The 19945-nt window shown below is 43.3% G+C and overlaps 1 protein-coding gene across 18 annotated transcripts in view; it reads left to right on the forward strand.

Annotated features, from left to right (window-relative positions):
- Window positions 1–19945, forward strand: part of nrxn3a (neurexin 3a) — a 78412-nt gene that overhangs the window by 41821 nt on the left and 16646 nt on the right. For 15 of the 18 annotated variants that reach the window (XR_008693765.1, XR_008693766.1, XR_008693767.1 and 12 more), the window contains 11 exons: window positions 4816–5109; window positions 5241–5388; window positions 6129–6512; window positions 8378–8581; window positions 10269–10295; window positions 12014–12133; window positions 12366–12486; window positions 12632–12892; window positions 13398–13588; window positions 14109–14282; window positions 17453–17572. Coding sequence is in view for 14 of the 18 variants with exons in the window: in XM_055506064.1 (XP_055362039.1) it covers window positions 4816–5109; window positions 5241–5388; window positions 6129–6512; window positions 8378–8581; window positions 10269–10295; window positions 12014–12133; window positions 12366–12486; window positions 12632–12892; window positions 13398–13588; window positions 14109–14282; window positions 17453–17572 (2044 nt within the window). In the remaining 4 variants the exon portion in view is untranslated. The remainder of the gene's footprint in view (window positions 1–4815; window positions 5110–5240; window positions 5389–6128; window positions 6513–8377; window positions 8582–10268; window positions 10296–12013; window positions 12134–12365; window positions 12487–12631; window positions 12893–13397; window positions 13589–14108; window positions 14283–17452; window positions 17573–19945) is intronic. The other 3 variants (XM_055506062.1, XM_029138980.3, XM_029138985.3) reach the window with 1 other exon arrangement.

Below are 19945 nucleotides of genomic sequence, written 5' to 3' on the forward strand. Positions count from 1 at the left end.
AAGCCTCTATTTGAAAGCGCCGCAGCCTCAGCAACATTTCCTCCATACGTCTTCTCCTACAGTCACACACACACGCACACACACACACACACACACACACACACACACACACACACACACACACACACACACACACACACACCTGCCAGCTCCCACTCTGTCCAGCACTCTCTCGTCCTCCTCTCCTGCCTTTTACAGCTAATTCGCCTGCTGCCAATGCTCTTGTCCTCCATCTCCAGAGCGGCAGTATGGATAAATGTTTTGTTACCATGGCATCAGTTTCTGGTCGCCCTGGGTAGCCCCTGTGGCTGGCTGGCCCGTCATTATTATGCCTTTCATGAGCCAGCAATTACAGAGAAAGCCTACATCTCCAAACCTACAAAATACATAATGGCCTACAATAACACATAATTGCTGTAATTGTCATTGTCATTACACCTCCATCAACCACTCACACTGGGGCCTCTGGCTGCGCCTGCACACTGTAGTCAACAAAGAAACACAAAGGATGAGCAAACGCACTGCTGTGCTCGCTTCTACCCAGCAAGAGAAGGATCATTAGGTGTTTCTGTAGCATCTTTTAATTGTCTTCTGTTTCATTTTAAATCTTTTCATCCAGTCCAGTTTCTTCAGATGCTGAGGTATCTGCCAGCATGCTTGCTTTAGTAGAGAGCCTCATATCAAAGTAATCAGCATCCACATATAATACAAGCTTTATTGACCTTTGTCCTTCAAACAGGCATCACGTGAGAAGAATTAAACAAAGCACGTACACGTTTTTGTTTTTAGTTTGTTTTTGTATTGTAAACGTATTTTTCTTCATCAGGGAAATAAATGTGGCATAATGAGATAACAAGCTTTTCAGCACCGTACACACACATACACGTCAGCAACGTGTCATTATATGTCATTAAATTATATCTAATTAATCATATGAGTGTGTTCAGCACAGTGGACTGTCTGAGCAGGACTCGGGCTCAGTGTGTTCTGCCGAGGCCGTGATGCCACCCTGTGGTGGTACCGGGTACTGCAGCATCTCATGGCAGAGCCATGTGACAACAGAGAAGCAAACCCAATATGCTGATGTACTTATACACTCCAAACCCTCCGTCTCACAATTGTGAATGTTTGTCAGATTGCTCTCTTTCATCTGCTAAACGCTATCCAGTGCATGTCTATTGTCACTCGACACAGATTTATGGGCAATGCAGACGTCTGGAGGGATGAGATGGTGGCGTCTAGCGCACCAGTGTTGTGCTGGCCTTAGCTCTTTATATATTAATTAAATCTAATTGTTGAGCTGGAGTTCATTACGTGGCAGTGAGATGGCGCCATCTGAACCTGAGCTTCGTCGGTGTGAGAAAAGTTGGCTGCAGAACATGAATTTATCCCACAGTTTGGCTTCACTTCAGGCCCATTAGCCGTGAACCCTCACCCCCTGCGACTCCTCCTCCAACCATCAGCCTCGTTAATTGTGCCCTTTTCAGGGGACGTGTGAAGTGGCGGCATGATGTGCTGCAGTGGCTGCTTTGGTTCCAGGAATCACCCCGATCACTCCTCGCCGCGTCCCCCATGTTTTGGTGCCTTCAGGTGGACGAGTGCGTTAACGCTGTCGTCTAAATGAACCGCGTCTTTGATGAAGCCGCAATCTCTTGCAGCCACGCATCAAGCTGGAAATTACATTTATATTGTTTCCTAAATTAGACGGCGCTTTTAAAGTAATTGCTGCGGTTATGTTCCCAGGTTGTTGTGAGTGAATATTGCACTATTTTAGGTTCCACACTGCAGCATCTCATGGGAGGCGGGAGAATGTGGGAAAGATGGTGGACGGCGTCGTCTAGGTGACGCCTGAGAATTCAGTCGTGGTTCAAACGGATGGTGGATGATTCAGTTTACTTATATGTCACGGAAAAAGGTCATCACGAACACACAGACAGTATGTTAATATGAGCGACGCTGTGGAGCCTGACAGGCTTTCTTTACTGACCCTACACCCAGGTCACGTTCTCCCAGAAATCACAATCACACAGGCTCCAGGGATGATTAATGATGTGATGTCACTTTTGTTCTTTCTGAGGCAGTGATTCATTCTTCTGCTTTGGAGGCGTCCAGGTTGTCACCACGCCACAGAGCGGCCTCCCCAGGTGGTGCTGTCATAGTGTAGAGAGCAGAGCAGGGGCCTGTGTGTGGCCTGGTCTGACCCTCTGCAGACACGGATCCAGTTTGCACAGAGCGGTAGTCTCCTCCGTGATGCAGCGCTCAGGCCTGTGGCTGCGGCGCCTCCCATGGACCCGCACCGTTTGATCCATTTGTGAATAGATGTTCCTAAAAAGTGGGAGGTTTGACTGTTATTATTACACAAATTGGTCACTATACATAATGGAGTCCCGAGTCTGTGATTCGAAATGAGGCTTTTATTTTGAAAAGCTTGGGACGTTTATGTTCAGTCAGAGCACAAAAAGAACAATTGCTTCTTGCATAGAAGTGGAAGAATGAGATATATGGATGGAAGCAGAAATGGTGATAGATGGAACAAAAGGAAGGGAACAAAAAAAGAGAGAAGAGGTTTATTTTTATTTTCCATCCATCCCAGCACCTTAAGGGACGAGTTGATTTCCTGTCAAATCTGCTGGTGGGTTATCGATAATCTCGGCGGTCCCCTTCATCTGCCCACTCAGCCATCGCCGCAGTCTCAGACAGAACCCTGAGCAGAGGCATTAATATAAAAAGGATGGAGTTCTGTGTATGTATGGAGCCAGTGTTTTGTCTGCCCAGAGAATTAGAGGAAAAAAGAGCTTCAATTTTCCGCTTCAGCACATTTCAATTTACACACACATCCCCCTTCTTCACTCCATCCTCCCATTGTTATTGACAGTGTCTAGAGCTGCGATGATAAAAGATTGGCCACTTAGTGCTTTCCTTCATTAGTTCTTTATCACTGAGAGGACTCTCCCTGCTACAGGAAGTGTCTGTGTCTGTAAACTGTGTCTGTATTAATGGAGCTGGGTTTGGTCTGTGGCCTTCATTCAGCTGGTGGTGGATAGAGGCTGATAGTGCAGGCTGACAACAGCAGCTTAAGGCATTTTACGGGAGGAAACGGCCGGATGGCTTCCTCGTTCACCAAAGCTGGCCACAGACGACAGGGTTGTCGACGACAGACAGAGCCCACGTTCATTTGTTACCTAGCAGCTGGATCTGAGCACTGATGGAGGCTCTCCTCCCTCAAGTGCCAGCTGCATTTCGTTACCATGGCAGTAAATTGCAGAGGGAGTTGCACTTATTTTTGTACTAAACCGTGGACAAAGTTACACTCTGATTCTATATAGACTTTAATAATATTTAAATAGAGTCAAAACAGTAAATGTTTGAAAAACTTTATTATACAAACATGGTTTACTTTTAGTGCCTTTATATAATGTGTGTCATGTGACTGCCACCACCATCTTAACAGACACTTGACCAGTGTTTTGTTGTCTCACCCTTCTGACAAACGTTGTTTTATTCTGGGATGTAATATTTAATATAGCCACTAGATGTCAGCAAATAGTAAAACAATAGTAAGACACGTACAAAATACAAACTTAACACAAAAAATATATTTTTTTTTACTAAAACCAAATGTGTCATGAAACATTTTTTGATAAGTTGCAATAAAACAACTGATCTTTTAGTAGAATCCTGTATTGATTTAAATTGGTATTTTAATCTGTTCAAATGATTTATGCAAAAATTTCCAATGAAAGTCAGATCAAGAGTTTTAAAGTTAAGTCCATTTTTGTGTGACTGTCAACACAAAACTAAAACATTCACAAAGAGTCAAAGTTGCTGCCTAATAACTGTTGGACTGAGTCTTTAAATGAAGCAGATTCCCAACCTCTGCTGTCTGATCAGGAACTGGCTCAGTGAGAACCGCTGCTACTGGGACACACGGGTTTCACATGAAAGTCAAAAGTCAGAACAAGCTGAGGTTTTATCAGCCAGTCCCTGACGTAGCAGGGTTGTGAGAAGGGGGTGGTTGTGTTAATGGTTGTGGTTGTGGTTGAGATCCAATGAGGAAATCACAGACTTCTAAAGCGTTGATTTGGTTCCATTACAGCGAGTAAGTTCAGGATCATTTGTATGAGTACTGAACTGTACTCATTGAGCCACAGGGATTTAGAGTGATGAATGATGGTGTGTGAAGCTTTGAGTCTCTCCAGCTCCTTCAACAATCTATTTTTTTTCACTTCCATTGTGAATACAGCAGATGAGATGATTTATTTTCCCCAAGGGATCAATAATGTATCTAAATATAAAGCTGTGATGGCTGAATGTAAAGCTGGTGCCAAGGCACAGCACATTTCTGGAACACCATTTGCTCTCATGTCACCTGATTTCCATTTAGATGCTCTTGTCTCCCCATATCAGACACAAACAGCTACAGGCTCATCCTTTCACACATTCAGCCGCCCCAAAAGCGGAATCGGGCAGAATCAAGAGTGTTTTCTGCTGACTGCTCCAAGTCCACATCATAGTAACAAATTGGTAAACTTACAGTAATGAAGTTGGTCTAATTAAAGGGTACTGTGTCATACTGCATAACATAACTACCACATTACAACAAACTGTACAATATTGTTCAGGTTGGCGTGAGCTGAGGTGAAATGTGCCTTTATTGTCCCTGGTTGGACTGAGACAGGATTTGAAAACCTAGGTCTCTTTATATGACACACACCTTAGTTTCAGTAGACAGATAACAGAAATATATGAACGCTCTATGTGCTACTATACATGTAACAACATCCACAGTCATCATTAACCTTTGGCCTGTTACAGGTGGTTTATAAGAACAACGACATCCGACTGGAGTTGTCCCGCTTGGCTCGAATCGTGGATCCAAAGATGAAGATTCAGGGTGAGGTTTCGTACAAGTGTGAGAACGTGGCCACTCTGGACCCCATCTCCTTCGAGACTCCCGAGGCCTACATCAGCCTCCCCAAGTGGAACACCAAGCGCATGGGTTCCATTTCCTTCGATTTCCTCACGACCGAGCCCAACGGCCTGATCCTCTTCACCCACGGAAAACCCCAAGAACGCAAGGACGCGGCCCGCAGCCAGAAGAACACCAAGGTCCGCCTGACTTAAACTCCATGTGATTCCTACATCAGTTACTGATCACGCTGTTTCATTTTACACTTATAACTGAACTGACAGATACTTTGTCATATTGTTAACCAAACAGACTGACTGTGCTTGTCTAGGTGGATTTCTTTGCAGTGGAGCTGTTGGATGGGAGCCTGTACCTGCTGTTGGACATGGGCTCGGGGACCATCAAGGTGAAGGCCACGCAGACGAAGGTCAATGATGGGAAGTGGTATCACGTGGACATCCAGAGAGATGGACGCTCAGGTCAGTGTGGGATTTGAATGCCATAAGTATTTACCCAAGTCCAAGACATTTTGGTAACTATTTTCAGGGGCGCCGTTAAGGGGGGGGGGACCCACAGAGGCCAACTTTATTATTAATATTATTATTTGTGAAGGAAAGGAAAGGCTTGTTTATTCACGGAGTTTCCTTTGCAGTGTAATGTTAGCGCTACTTTCATAGCCAACACTCTATGTACTGTCCTCGCAGCTGCTATACAACCCGCAAACACAATAAGAAATGTCTCTTGCATTATATTACAAGTTGTAGAACATAAGCTGCTACCGTTTCTGACGCCAGCTCACAAAACAGGCAAACTACGTCCAAGATAGGATATTGGACATAAGCGGTAAGAGCGCTCATTCGAACTACTTTCCAATCCAAGTAAGGAGCTCTCACTCTGACAGGTTTACAGAATCAATCTGTATCTAAAAGGTGCCACACTTTAATTCAATAGCATACGTTTTTCATTATTGAAATTAAATGAATGAAATTTTGACTGAATACTGATATGCTGTTGTAAAAACAAATAATCCTGCAGCTTCTGCACAAAATCACAAGCTTGTTATCAACAGCATCACACTTTTGCTAAAGTTTAGCCGACAACTGCTAGCAGCACCCCTGACTATTTCTAATAAGCACAGGACAAGCAAAAGTTCAACCAATCAAACAATTTAGTTTCTAATCCACCTTTGTTCTTTATGTTGTCTCCTCCATCCCACCAGGTACCATCTCTGTAAACAGCAGACGGACTCCATTCACAGCCAGTGGAGAAAGTGAGATTCTGGACCTGGAGGGGGACATGTATCTAGGTGGGCTTCCCACTGACCGCACCAACCTCATTCTGCCCACTGAGCTCTGGACGGCAATGCTCAACTACGGCTACGTTGGCTGCATCCGCGACCTTTTCATCGACGGTCGAAGCAAAGACATTCGTCAGATCGCCGAGGCTCAAAACGGTGCTGGGATCAAACCCTCGTGCAACAAACAACAGGGGAAGCAGTGTGAGAGTAACCCCTGCAAGAACCGCGGCGCCTGCAAGGAAGGCTGGAATCGATTCATCTGCGACTGCACCGGCACTGGCTACTGGTCCCGCACCTGTGAGAGAGGTAGGGTGCACTGAGTTGGGCCTCTGCAGAAACACAAAATGTGAACAGTTCAGATTCCACCAAAACACCAGACTGTGTCTGCAGCACATCTGTCACATGTGGACACGTGGATTCAAGCTGAGAAACAGGAACCAGAACTGTTCCAGATGGCTAACCGAAAAAATAGATCAAAGATGACACCAGGGTTCTTCACAGTAGAACCTAAAGGCAGCATCAGGTGGACATTATCTCATACAATAATGTGTTGGTCCAATTATAACAACCTACTGTAAGTTTTATCCAGAGGAAAAACCAACTATGAAATTGGTTTATTTTATATGGTTTCGCTACAAAACGTATCTCTGTGCATATGGAAGATTTGTCATTAACATGAACAAATGGGAACCTGTTAAATAAATAAGTCATAGATTGATTCTTACATCATCACACAGAACAACTTCCAGCTACACATTGGTCCAAGTTTGTGGGGACTGATTATTTTCCTACATTATCCTTCACCCTCCTTCTTCTGTGTACTGTAACTGAAATAGTTTCCCCCCATAGCTGCTGGATTCTTTTGTTTATTCTACTGTATAAGTACTGTACATGCTCCACGCTGCCTTCCAGCAGTAGATGGTGATTTCAGCATCCAGTGGGTTGGGTTTGAGGTGTGTACATGTACGTGTGGGGGCGCAGAAGTCAGAACCAATGCCGTGACCGATGAGTGGCCTGTGGCCAGAACTGAACCAGTGAATTCTAAACACTTGCACTCGAGCATCACTCGTCTTTTTCACGAGGCTGAGATGTTTTGTTGTGGGATTAATTTATGATCTTCAGGTTTTTGGGGTCTGAACTTCCAAGCGTGAGGTTATGGTTTACAATGGTTCCATTAAGACCTAGAGGATGGAAAGACCCTCGCTGGCCTCAGTCTAATTGCTGTCAGTGGCCATCAGTTAAGTCTAGGGAGGTTATGGGGTTGTAGCAGTGAACGATACTGTATAGAAGCTACACCTGCACGTGGACAGAAAACAGACAGTGATGATTATGACGCCATCATCATAGTAAACACAACCAGGTTATGTTACTAAACATAACCTGTCTAATATATTAGACCATGTCTATGCTTTAAAAATGACAAGTCACTGATGTCATTGACTACCTGTAATATACTTGATTAGTATTAACCCTTTGAAACATTTAGACCTTAGTTCCTCCTCTTGGTTCTGTCCATATTTAATGTTTAAACCTTTTTTTTCCATCTTCAAACTACTGAACCTCCCAGAAAGATAGACCGTCTCCACCTTTGACTCTTTGCTGGAACTTCATAATCACACAGCTGAAATGACCAAAGGATGTTTAAAGGTCACCTAGTGTCTCAGCATTTTATTAGTCCATTCATCATATTAAGTTACTGTGACAGGACAAAAACTTGCATTTGATTGATTTATTGCAAACAGCCACCAACACTGTTTAAAGGGGCAGTAACACATGATTGAGCCACACCCCCTAATCCTTACCCTGCCTGCTCCGCTGTTAGCAGTAAGATGCTGATCTACTGTAACTCACCAGCCCGTGAGTGTAATTATATCACCAGAGCAGGACTAGATTGGAAGGGAGAGGAAGAAATCAGAACCCCCGAACCACAACCAGAATCAATTAACCAAAGGATGGGATGGCTCTGCTAGTACAGGCATATATTGTAGATGCAGATGAAAGACAAAACAGAACACACTGACTGAATCCAAAGCCAAAATGTGGTTTTGGAACTTATGAGTAAGTCTCAGAAATACAGTACGTATTGGCTGGTGGTTGAAAAGGGTCCAGATAGGCCTGTATCCTCTAGACCCAGCAGGACTCACTAACACCTCTCTGCGCTCCTCCCACAGAGGCCTCCATCCTCTCATACGACGGCAGCATGTACATGAAGGTGGTGATGCCGACCATCATGCACACTGAAGCGGAGGATGTCTCGCTCCGGTTCCGCTCCCAGAGGGCCTACGGCCTCCTCATGGCCACCACCTCCCAGGAGTCAGCTGACACGCTCAGGCTGGAGCTGGATGGGGGTCGAGTCAAACTCACAGTCAACCTAGGTATCGTATATGGCCCAGCCCCACCTCACCATCTGCCTCCACATCTCCACCTCCAATGAGACAGTTTACCACTGAGTGGTGACCTGTCTGTCCTCTCACCCTGTTTCTGTCTTTTTGTCATTTATTTAAGTTCTCAGTTACTTTTCACTATGATTCTTTAACTATACTATAACTATAACTATAGACTGTAGAAAACACAGTTTGCATATTTTTGTGCATGGCTGTTACTTTATCAACAAATAACTATGAGCTTCATACTAAATACAACTAAGTAATTTGCTGTGTGTTATTTCAGTCTTAGGCATGTTTAGCTTATTTTTAACAATAGACAAAGCATAATCACATCCATCTTCTTATTATTTAAGAGAGTCACAGAGCAAAAAATGAACACATTATAGTCTCCAGATACTAGACCCTATTGCTAAAAGGTGTACTGTGACTTTCTAAGAGGTGAATTCCTTCATGTTTGCCTTTTCATTTTCATTCTACAGGACTTTAAAGACTTTTCTTGACTTTCTCACTAACGTCATTTCTTCTGGCTGACATCAGTTCATTTTTCTGTCACCTTCTTGTTCTGGGTGGTTGTTTTCTTTGCTGATGATACTGTCTTTTATTAAAGTCTATGCTTTTCTCAGTGTTTTATCTTTATGTTTAACGTTCAACTCCATTTCCCATCATGCTTTGTCAAAAGATGGTATTCACCCCTTCAAAGGCCTTAAGCCTGCGGCCCGTCAGGTGAACAGCCCGAGAACAGAGCCCAGCAAAACCTACAGCTGGCTGCAACCCCCCAATACCTGCAAACACTGCTAATTAAATACCACAATAAAAAATGTATTCACATGCCAAAATTCCTATTACAAATAAAATTACATTAGTACATTTGTCTTACACACTGAAGCTAGTATATATTTACATACACATACATATGAACCTTCAGATTAATAAAATGACGTGAGGTCATAATGTCTGCAGCTTTGTAACCATAGCTGTAGAGCCACACATACACCTGCAGGACAGGAGTCAAATCAGTGGCTGGGGTTCCGGTGCCTCTGCATGGTGCTGGTGCTGATTGGATCGTGGCTGTTTGCTCCCACTTTTCTGTTGCGGTTGACGACACATGAAAACACCAGACACATGGTGACCAACTCTCACTGTCTCCACAGCTACAGCAGCTGTTAATCAGGCATCAGTGGCTCTGTTCGATGATTCTTTATCTCTCTATCATCCCTCAAATATAAACAAACTGATATATGTACCTGTATGTATATCAGTCACGTCTCAAAGGTCCGTGGCTCTAATGTGGAGAACTGTCCCACGCCAGTGGTGCAGAGGCTTTTGGAGCCAGAGACTTTGACCTTTCTAACCTGAATATTAAAAGTCAAACAATCAGTGCTGGGTTGGAAAACTTATGTAGCTGGTACCAATGTGGCCATTTTGATCTGGTGACATGGGTAACACAAAAATCTGTTGATCGGTTTTATTGCTCGATCCATGAATTACTTTCTATTACACTAAAATCAGCTATTTGATATTAATTTGGCCTAAAGTTAAACACTTGTAAGAAAATAAAATGGCTGCATACACGCATGTGTGCGTCCCCGGAAGGGTGGACGTTTTGTTTTTGGATGTCTGCAGCAGTAACCTTGAAGGATGCAATTTCATCTGTCATTTATTCTTCCCCATCTAGACTGTATCAGGATAAACTGTAACTCCAGTAAGTTAACACTCAAGTTTCATTTTGCTTTCTATGTTGATATTATTCTGTTCTTTTTAAAAGGAAAATGTTTATTAAAAATGAAAGCTGTTCACCACTGACTACCTTCATTTAGACCGATCAGGTGGAGGGTTTGATAAAATAGCCTCAGTCAATGTTAAATGGAATGGTGGTAACGATGGTATCGTGGCTTCTTTTCATACTGTCCAGATTAATTTTTCTCTAATATTCAGGCCGTTTTATTCAACATTACAGTATGTCCTACTAGATAATATAACCACCTATCACCTTTTAATAATAATAGTCAGAATATCATGTGAGCACATTTTTGTAGCTTTTTAGGATTTATAAATGACTGAAAAATGATAGAAATTCCTAGTTTTGATAGTTTATTCACTACTTTTTGACCATTGATGTGGATATTCTGCTTATTTGGTTACAATACATCCATAAATGTTATAATATTGCACATTGCACTGTAGTAATACTGTATATTGTAGACATAAGAATGTCTTTTCCTAGAATATGATATGAAAATGGTTTAAGGATGTTACAATGCTAACAATATAAACGGTGTCCAGTCTACTTTACCTTATCTGGATTATCTATGATTATAATATGTTATCAATGAAATCGTAATCAACAAGTCCATCAAATAAAGATGTAGAAGTGTACAGAATAATAAATCCATAGTGCATTTAATATAGCAGACAAGTCAGACAGAACTCAGTTCAGTTTGTGTAGTGTACTGGCCAACATGGCCACTGAATATTAACACATTCTATTTCATAACCATAAAGTAACCCACTCCCACACAGTTGGAGCAAACCAACGTTTGATTCAGGGGCAGGTTTTCAGGACACTGGGTTGATTTAACCTTTGCTTTAGCTAAGCACTATATTTATTGGAATATTTCCTCCTACGCCTCTTCCTCAGGGAGGCATGTGGAAAACATAATTATGGAAGAATATCTGACTAAACCACAGAACCTGGGCTATGACGCGCTATTTAGAATGTTACACGCCCCAAACACATCTCAACTAACAAGTAAAGCAGCTAAAACGCCAAACAGCATCACTGTCAAGTCTTTTTCTCAATCTACTACTAAGCCTTCACAGATTCTACAAGTAAACTGTACATGTCTTTACCAAAGCTTCAGATAGAGACTTCCATCTTTAATTTAGCTGGAAACTGAAACTAATCCTACTACAGCTACATGTTGTGTTACACTAATAGAAGCTTGTCCAGTTGGATCAGGATCTACGTGGGCATTATTTAATAGCGTAAACCAGCCTTGAGATTACGTTGGTTGTGAATTGGAGCTAAATACAACTGAACTAAATAGTGGAGACAGTATCAGCCTATAGCCACCAAAAGAAGAGGAAACAGGATAGGATGTAAAGAAGGAACATGTGCATCAGTAAAAAACTGAAAGTAACTGTCTAACTTGTTAGTGATTTGTCTACCGCTGTTAGAGCTCTGCCCCTGTTGGCTGCCTCCTATAACAGAACACATGTCACAGTTTTTGATGCTTTTCAATGATTAAACCAAACCCTTGTTTCCCAGAATTAGTCTCAAACAACCCATTTAAAGCTACGTTCAAGCCACTGAGCTGCTGGTGGCCGATTACCAATCATTTGACGACGGCTGGTGGGAAAACAAGGGTTTGGTTTTAGACGCAGGATGTCTTTAACTTTGTGAATGACCATTGTTCTCAGGCAAGGGACCGGAGACGCTGTATGCTGGACAAAAGCTCAATGATAATGAATGGCATACAGTGCGTGTGGTGCGTCGGGGCAAAGCCTACAAGCTAACGGTTGACGATGATGTAGCAGAAGGTACTTACCTACATCAACTTGGTTCATGCTTGAAGAGGTGTGATAACATGCTGTTGTGTGTCCGATAGGAACTGATAGCATCAGTGTGTAGATGTGTAACCATCCATCTAATACCGTGACTGTAATCTGTCCTTAAATCAGCCCTTCTGTGTTAGTGTCAGACAGCGTTCTCTTTTCTTTTTGTTTTTTGTCTTTCTTTTCAACCCATCCCCTCCACCCTCCCCGTCTTCAGGCCAAATGGTTGGAGACCACACTCGTCTGGAGTTCCACAACATCGAAACGGGCATCGTGACGGAGCGCCGCTTTTTGTCCAGCATCCCGTCCAGCTTCATCGGTCACCTGCAGAGCCTGAGGTACGCACCACTGCCAGAAGCTGGATTCATGAGCTGCTTTATGTTGTTCTACAGTTAATGAACGGTCTGGGTTTTCTTGCCACAGTTAGTTAAGGTTGTACCACAACCAGTGCGACCTGTTCAGACTGTATTGTTCTGTCCCCAGATTTAACGGCATGCTCTACATTGACCTGTGTAAGAACGGCGACATTGACTTCTGTGTGCTTAACGCCCGCTTCGGCATCCGTTCCATCATCGCCGACCCCGTCACGTTCAAATCCAAGAGCAGCTACCTGAGCCTGGCCACGCTGCAGGCCTACACGTCCATGCACCTCTTCTTCCAGTTTAAGACCACCTTCGCTGACGGCTTCATACTGTTCAACTCTGGCGATGGCAACGACTTCATCGCTGTGGAGCTGGTGAAGGGGTGGGTTTGCTTCGGCAGCGTTCATCTGTTGTGTGCTGAAGCCTTGATGGTTCTGTAAAGGGTCAATGGTTTGTGCTTCTCGACCTTCAAACCACTTTGAGTCTGCTTCTCATTCACCACTCAAACGCCAACAACAGAGCTGTTAGGCATCTTAACAACTCACCAACTTGGGCTTCAGACACTTAGGAATTGAACCTGTGGTTGGTGGGTGACCACATACATCTCTAACTACAGTAAATATAACAGTTTATATCATATCTGATGACACCGTGGAACAGAGGCAGCGGCGTCGGGCTGATGGGTCCGTAAAACTGTTGTTCCTTTTAATAAACTAGGCTTTACTGTGAGTTTTACCTCAGTTGTCCAACATGCATTTACGCTTTTTTGCCGCCACCACCACACATCAGTACGAGCCACCCACTGTAGTCGATGTGTAGAAATATAATGTTGGTAAGTGTTGAATGAACAGTTTCTCTTGTTCTTACTCGCAGCCTTTCTGTTGCAGATTTATCCACTATGTCTTTGACCTTGGGAATGGGCCAAACGTCATTACCGGCAAAAGTCAGAGGGCGCTTAATGACAACCAGTGGCACAACGTGGCCATCACTCGAGACAACAGCAACACCCACACGCTGAAAGTTGACGACACAGCCACGGTTCAGAGCATCAATGGGGCCAAGAACCTGGACCTGAAAGGTATAAGGCTCTCTGGTCTGATCAGACTGGACCTTCACAGGCTGACCCACGGGATTTATTAACAGTTACTGCCTGATAAATGGATCAGTGACCACCTTCTGAAGCTGTAATAAGTAGAAAGTGAGCAAGAAGGTCTGAGGTTAGTCATTAAAGACTCTGATCTAGGTTTTAGTGCATTCATTTGTTTTTAAATCTAGAAGCTTACTCTGTCTGGGGTTTAATAGAATGTCTTAAACTTTACTTTGTCAGGTGCCTAGAGGTGAGTTTTACTGTGAATTGGTGCTATAATGAAACAGAACTTAATTGAATTAAACAGGTTACCATAACCTAGAAATACTGCCAAGATACATTCTTCATTATCGTCTGGTCATGTGATCCTTACAGGCAGACTTGACGAGTCCAACTGTCTAATAACAGGTGTTTCTGCTGGACCTATTAACAGCAGCTCATTCGAAATGATACATCTAGAGCATTATTACATTAACTACATGCACTGTACTATCTGTCTTCTCCATCTTAGGCGATCTGTTCATTGCTGGACTCGGGCCAAAGATGTACACTAACCTGCCCAAGCTGGTGGCTTCCAGAGAAGGCTTCCAGGGCTGCTTGGCCTCTGTGGACCTCAACGGGCGCCTGCCAGATCTGCTCAATGACGCTTTGTTTCGTAGTGGCCAGATTGAGCGTGGATGCGAAGGTACACCGCCCCTCACATCCCAGTCTGATTTAGACTACAACACAAAGTCCAGCTTCAACTCCAGCTCCAGCAGCCCTTTCTTCCTGCAGAATGCAAACAGTAGCTGCACAGCCTCACATGTGTACGGACGGCCCTCAATCCTGTTACCTGTACTTATCGCCTCACTTACTTACTGCTAGAGTCAGGCCAAACAGTAAATACCTCCTCACCTGCATCATGTTATCGGCCACATTGGTCGTCAGCTGACGGCGGCATCAGAGCAGCTTTCGCCAGTGCAGTAACATTAAATGCTGCCAGTTGCTCCATTTATTTCTCATTTGAGTTTGTATAGTTTCATTGTTTGTGAATTTTGTAAATGTTTACATTCCTGAGCATAAATGTACAGTAAAAGATGTTCCTACAGAGGTGTTGGTACTAAGACACGTTGACATTATACTATAATCTATTACTGTATAATATAAGAAGAAGCTATGAAGTATTTTACCTTAACATATTTGATCCATCACTAAGCTCCAGCTTCTACTTTATACAACTGTTGCTTGGAAATTCACAGATCTTTAGGAAATTGGCCCATGTCAGCTCAGTAATTACGTAATTACCCAGAAGTTGTTTTGTTACAGAATTCCCTAAAATTGCAACTGATTACTTTGAAGTGATTGCCGTAATTTGGAAGTGAAGAAAAAAATATTGCATAAAAATATACTTAGCATTTTATTGTTACTACCTGGAATAGCAAGCATTGGCAGTTGGCTGTTCTCAAGCAGTGTTAGAAAGAGGTACAGTATATCTGGAAATCTGTGCATGAATTGATAATATTTTACCAAACTGCTACAAACAAGTAATTATTTAGGGTACATTTCCAACTTTATTGCCCCGACAGTGGCACTAACTCCATAAATGTTATTGTTGAGGGCAAATGAAGGTTAATGATTGTTTTGTCTGTAGAGAAGTTTAATTTCAAATGAGTTTCATATTGTGCAGTTTCATTCCAAATGTTGCCATATATGAAGCTGGATATATCAAATTTGCATACTTACTTTGCACCGCGTGATATTTTATTAATATTATGGATTACAAATTGAGTTCCGTTGACCTGCATTTCTTGGAACGTGCGCCCCTTTGATAATAATACTGTAATAGATGTTGGATGAGGAGATTCGATATTTAAAATCTTGTAAATTCAATAGATTTGCTGTTATAACAGTGAACACCTCTATAACAGCATCTGGAGCTGTCTGTCTTCCATGTGGCAAATACATCAACTCTGTACAGGCCTATTTCTAAAATCATCTACTGTAAGCTCACAAACACTGTAGTTACAGAAAATCTGCTTCCATGATTTGTTCAGACACAGTATTGAGTGAAGGTGGTGGCATCACACGGAGCCGAACTAATCCGCTAGCTTTTCCATTTATACCATGATTCTTTTTCATTGTCTCCTTTTCTTTATCTTTCAATCCGGCTCCAAACTACGACTGCAACACCCTTCTCTGCCTGAATCAGGATAGATGTCAACATGTTGGTACCTGAAAGCACAGGAAGACAGATGGATTACATAATGCATAATGGTGCATAATGACAACTTCATGGTTCATTGTGCTAATTACTAAGCTAAGCTGGTTTAGGTGAATTACAGGTTCCAGAAAAATGCTGTGAAGGCTGTGAACCAGGATGAGGTCCTAGTTCAGGTTCAGGCAGCGAAGGGTCATAACAGGCCACTCTGACTTCAGGCAATACACGTCAAAATATTCACACATGCCAAAGGCTTTAACTTGTGTTCTGTTCAATTCTACTTGTTCATACAAACTGTGCAGCAACATGGGAGCTGGCTGCTGAAACATTTTGCAGGAGTAAGTAAATGTTACTGAGGACAAAATGTTTCCACAGTCCTGTAGCTGGGTTTTGGGTTCTGGGCCAGCAGACACAACCCGCTCCTGTTTGCATGGAAACCATTTCTGACTGATGCTCTTTTCTTGCCATATCATTCACTTGGACATTGAGTGGACCATTAGTTTTTTGTTGTGTTTAGTTTTAGTTCTGTTTTTTTTTTTTTTTTACATTAACTTAGCAAAAAATGAATGTGTTGCTGACCTTTAAGTCACATTATGTGCAATGTATGTCCTCTTCATTGTGACAACAATGTTATTCACTCTGCTGTATGTACTACAGGAAAATAATGCTTGGTTAATTAATTTTTAAAAATAAAATCTCATCAATCACCATTTGTTGGTCTTGTCCATGACATTCTGATGTTTCATTTACGTGTGCTTTTATGCTTTCTTTTCTTTTGCCTATGTATCATGATCAGTTGATCAGTCATTCGACTGAATCACCATCTATTACTCGTATGTCATTACAAACATTCATTACATGATTATTGAGACACTTCTCAGGGTGCAGCACCTTGTTCCATCACTAGATGGTGACGCTGCACTGGTGCGAAACATTTCACCCAAAAGCATCAGAAGAAGTAACCTGAACAAAACCGTTAATATTGCTGCACTGGTCCTATGAAAAGCAGGTTGCACCATTTTACCAGGTAAGACGACGGGTTAAACAACACAAATGCACAGCTGCTGATACATTCTGGCCAAGTAGATTCCCACTAAATGCTATAATGAAAGACGCTGGTACATTTGTTTTCATTATTAATAAATAGAGTCCAGTGTACTTGTTCTGTGAAGCCCTCAGAGAACAATCGAACGGGAGTTCCACAACCGAGGTGGGACAATCTGTGTTTGTCATACGCTCCACAAATCTGGCATCTGTTGGAGAGTGGCAAGAAATACAGGTCCGTTTCACTGTCACACTGCCACTTGGTGATGAGGCTCATAGTTCTACTTAGACTATTTCAATGTTACCCACATGCCTTCCTAGAACCACAAATGTGTGAAGGGCCTCCAACACGTTCATCACATAAAGGCACTTCCTACCAAGCTTGACTCTGGATGCACTAGTTCTGTCACTGGGACGTCTACGACTGAGTTACAGGCGACGAGACTGAAGGTTTATATAATGATAAGAAAACACTAATAAATCAACGATAAACAGCTTTAAAAGCGACTGCTTTGACAAGAGGTGGGCGAACCAGGTCCTCTGGGTTCAGTTTACTGAATCTGCAGTTTATGTTTGTGTGTGTGTGTGTTTGTGGGACGTCTGCACTTCCACAGGTCCCAGCACCACCTGCCAGGAAGACTCCTGTGCCAACATGGGGATCTGCATCCAGCAGTGGGAGAACTACACCTGTGACTGCTCCATGACCTCCTACACAGGCACACAATGCAACGACCGTGAGTACGACACCTTGGCAGACAGGAAGCACCACAACTCAACAATCACAGCACGGCAAAATGTACACGTACAGGCAGACTAACAACAAAAACCTGCACCAAGCAGGAACTAATACATGGACCTACAAACAGTCAGAAGCTGAATATACTGTAACTAGAAATCATTATCGCTGCCATGGGAAAAAACAACTGCTAAATATAGTAAAGCCTGTGTGTATTGTTCCGAACAACCTGTAACATACAACACACACACACACACTAGTCTTTGACTGGGAGCTGGAGGACTCGTCTCCTGGACCACGCTGGTCCTTCACCCTGTAAGGTGACGGTGCTGACACTATACGACCCTAACACACAAACATGAAGCTGCTTCCTTTGATCATCATGTTTTATTGCAGTTTGTTCCTTCATTTCTCATCAGAAACTTAAATCAAATGTGTTCCCATAGAGTTCAGGGACATGAGTCGTTCTATAAATATCACTGGTGAAAGCTTCAGTAGTTGGGATGAAATGAGTCCAGTCTAACTCTGCTTCCTCCAATTCAAAGGGTCTGCAACAATAGACACACACACACACACACACGCACACACGCGCACGCACGCGCGCACGCACGCACACACACACACACACACACACACACACACACACACACACACACACACACACACACACACACACACACACACACACACACACACCATTTAATTCTTCCTTTGAAACAGGCAAATGTCTATTGATACAGAGTTGCATCATTGCTGTGGCCCAAATACTGTAGGTTTGAGGTGAGAGTCCGACCATCCAACATTTCCCGTAGTTTGTACACCAGAAGAAAATGGTGACACCATCTCTTTTACAATTTCTTTCTTTTCATTATTGAGAAGAGGAAAGAATCAACAGAGTTTCAGACTTGACTACAGAGGCTGAACACGCACTGAAACAAAGAGTGGAGGCAGGTAAGTATCAAAGGAGGTGCCTTCGATAAGGAGAGGATAAGAGACCAGGACCCGTAAACGAGGACCAGAAGACTGGAACCAGAAGGCCGAGACCAGAAGACCAGGACCAGCATACCAGGGAAGTATTCAATGGACTGATGGGTAGTGGTCCATGGATCCAGCAGCCTATAGTGAAGCCACCTCCTTTTCAAGAAATTCTGTAAATACACAGAGGACTCAGACGAGGCAAAGAACACTTGCAAACAGCCTGTTTCACAATACATCGACAATGGGTTTGTTCATTTTCTCCTCCACACTTTGTCCGTGAGTGTGATTTACTGTACTTTAGTTGCATAAGTCTCCAGAACTGTGGTCCAGGATTTTTCCCACACACCTTCACCTGTGCTCTTTGGAGCTTGTTGATGAGGCTGATGTGTTGAGTCTGACACATGGTTCATCTCGGCCTGGACGTGTGGATTCCCCCTTTCTCTACAAGTAACGTGCACCGTGTAACATTAGCCACATACAGTTCTCTTCAGAGGCTCCGGATGGACAGGAAAACACTCCCCGCTCCCTCGTTACCTCACCGGACACGTCCTCACCACCTGTTTACATAATGAACAAAATGTATTCATACAGTTTTATGTGTGTGGGGAAGACAGACTGCACATAATTACTCAGGTCTTAAGGGACGAATTTCCTCAGACAGGAAATGAGAGCAATCAGTGAAGTCCATTTTCCCCTTCACTGCTTCTGTATCTCTTCTCCTTCTGCACCTACTGTCAGACGATTCTCACCGATCCCTCGACCTTTACTCTGACCATCGGCTTTGTGTTCATGCACAGTGGACCCTCATCCCGGACCAGCCTGGATCCACGGGGCAGTAATTAGAAAACACGGGAGATGAAGTTGAACGCGTCTACGTTGTTGTCAGCTTTTTACAGGTGCAGCCTGAAAACGAGGAGCTGGAGGGAAGCGCGTTAATGCTGCCGATAAGCGAGGCGTAATGTGTTTGTTGACCTTCCTTTGACCATCTGCCTTGGTTGTTGTGTTGCACCTCATCATCTCCTCTTGCATTAATCTGGCACAAGGTGGTGGGGGGGGGGGGGGGGGGGGGGGGCAAGAGAGAAACAAGAAGCGAACGGGAGAAGCTGGCATTTATTTAGTGGACGGGGAAAACAGCCATGCATCACGGTGGACAGGTCATTTAAACAGAGCCATCCTGCGTTTGAGTGTCCTGAGATTAGAGGGGCTAATAACTCCTGAGAGCCATCCTTTATGGTAATGTGACAGGGCTTTTCTGCACGTCTTTAATGGCAGCGTTGTGTTGCTATCGCCCACTACCTCAAAGATTCAGACAGGACCTGTCACTGTTTTTATAGCAAAGGGCGTCTTTTCCTACAAGAACCGCCCGGACAAGCTTCCTCCACCAGAACCTCGC

Source organism: Betta splendens, chromosome 22 (genome assembly GCF_900634795.4).
Source record: "Betta splendens chromosome 22, fBetSpl5.4, whole genome shotgun sequence".
Classification (NCBI taxonomy): domain Eukaryota; kingdom Metazoa; phylum Chordata; class Actinopteri; order Anabantiformes; family Osphronemidae; genus Betta; species Betta splendens.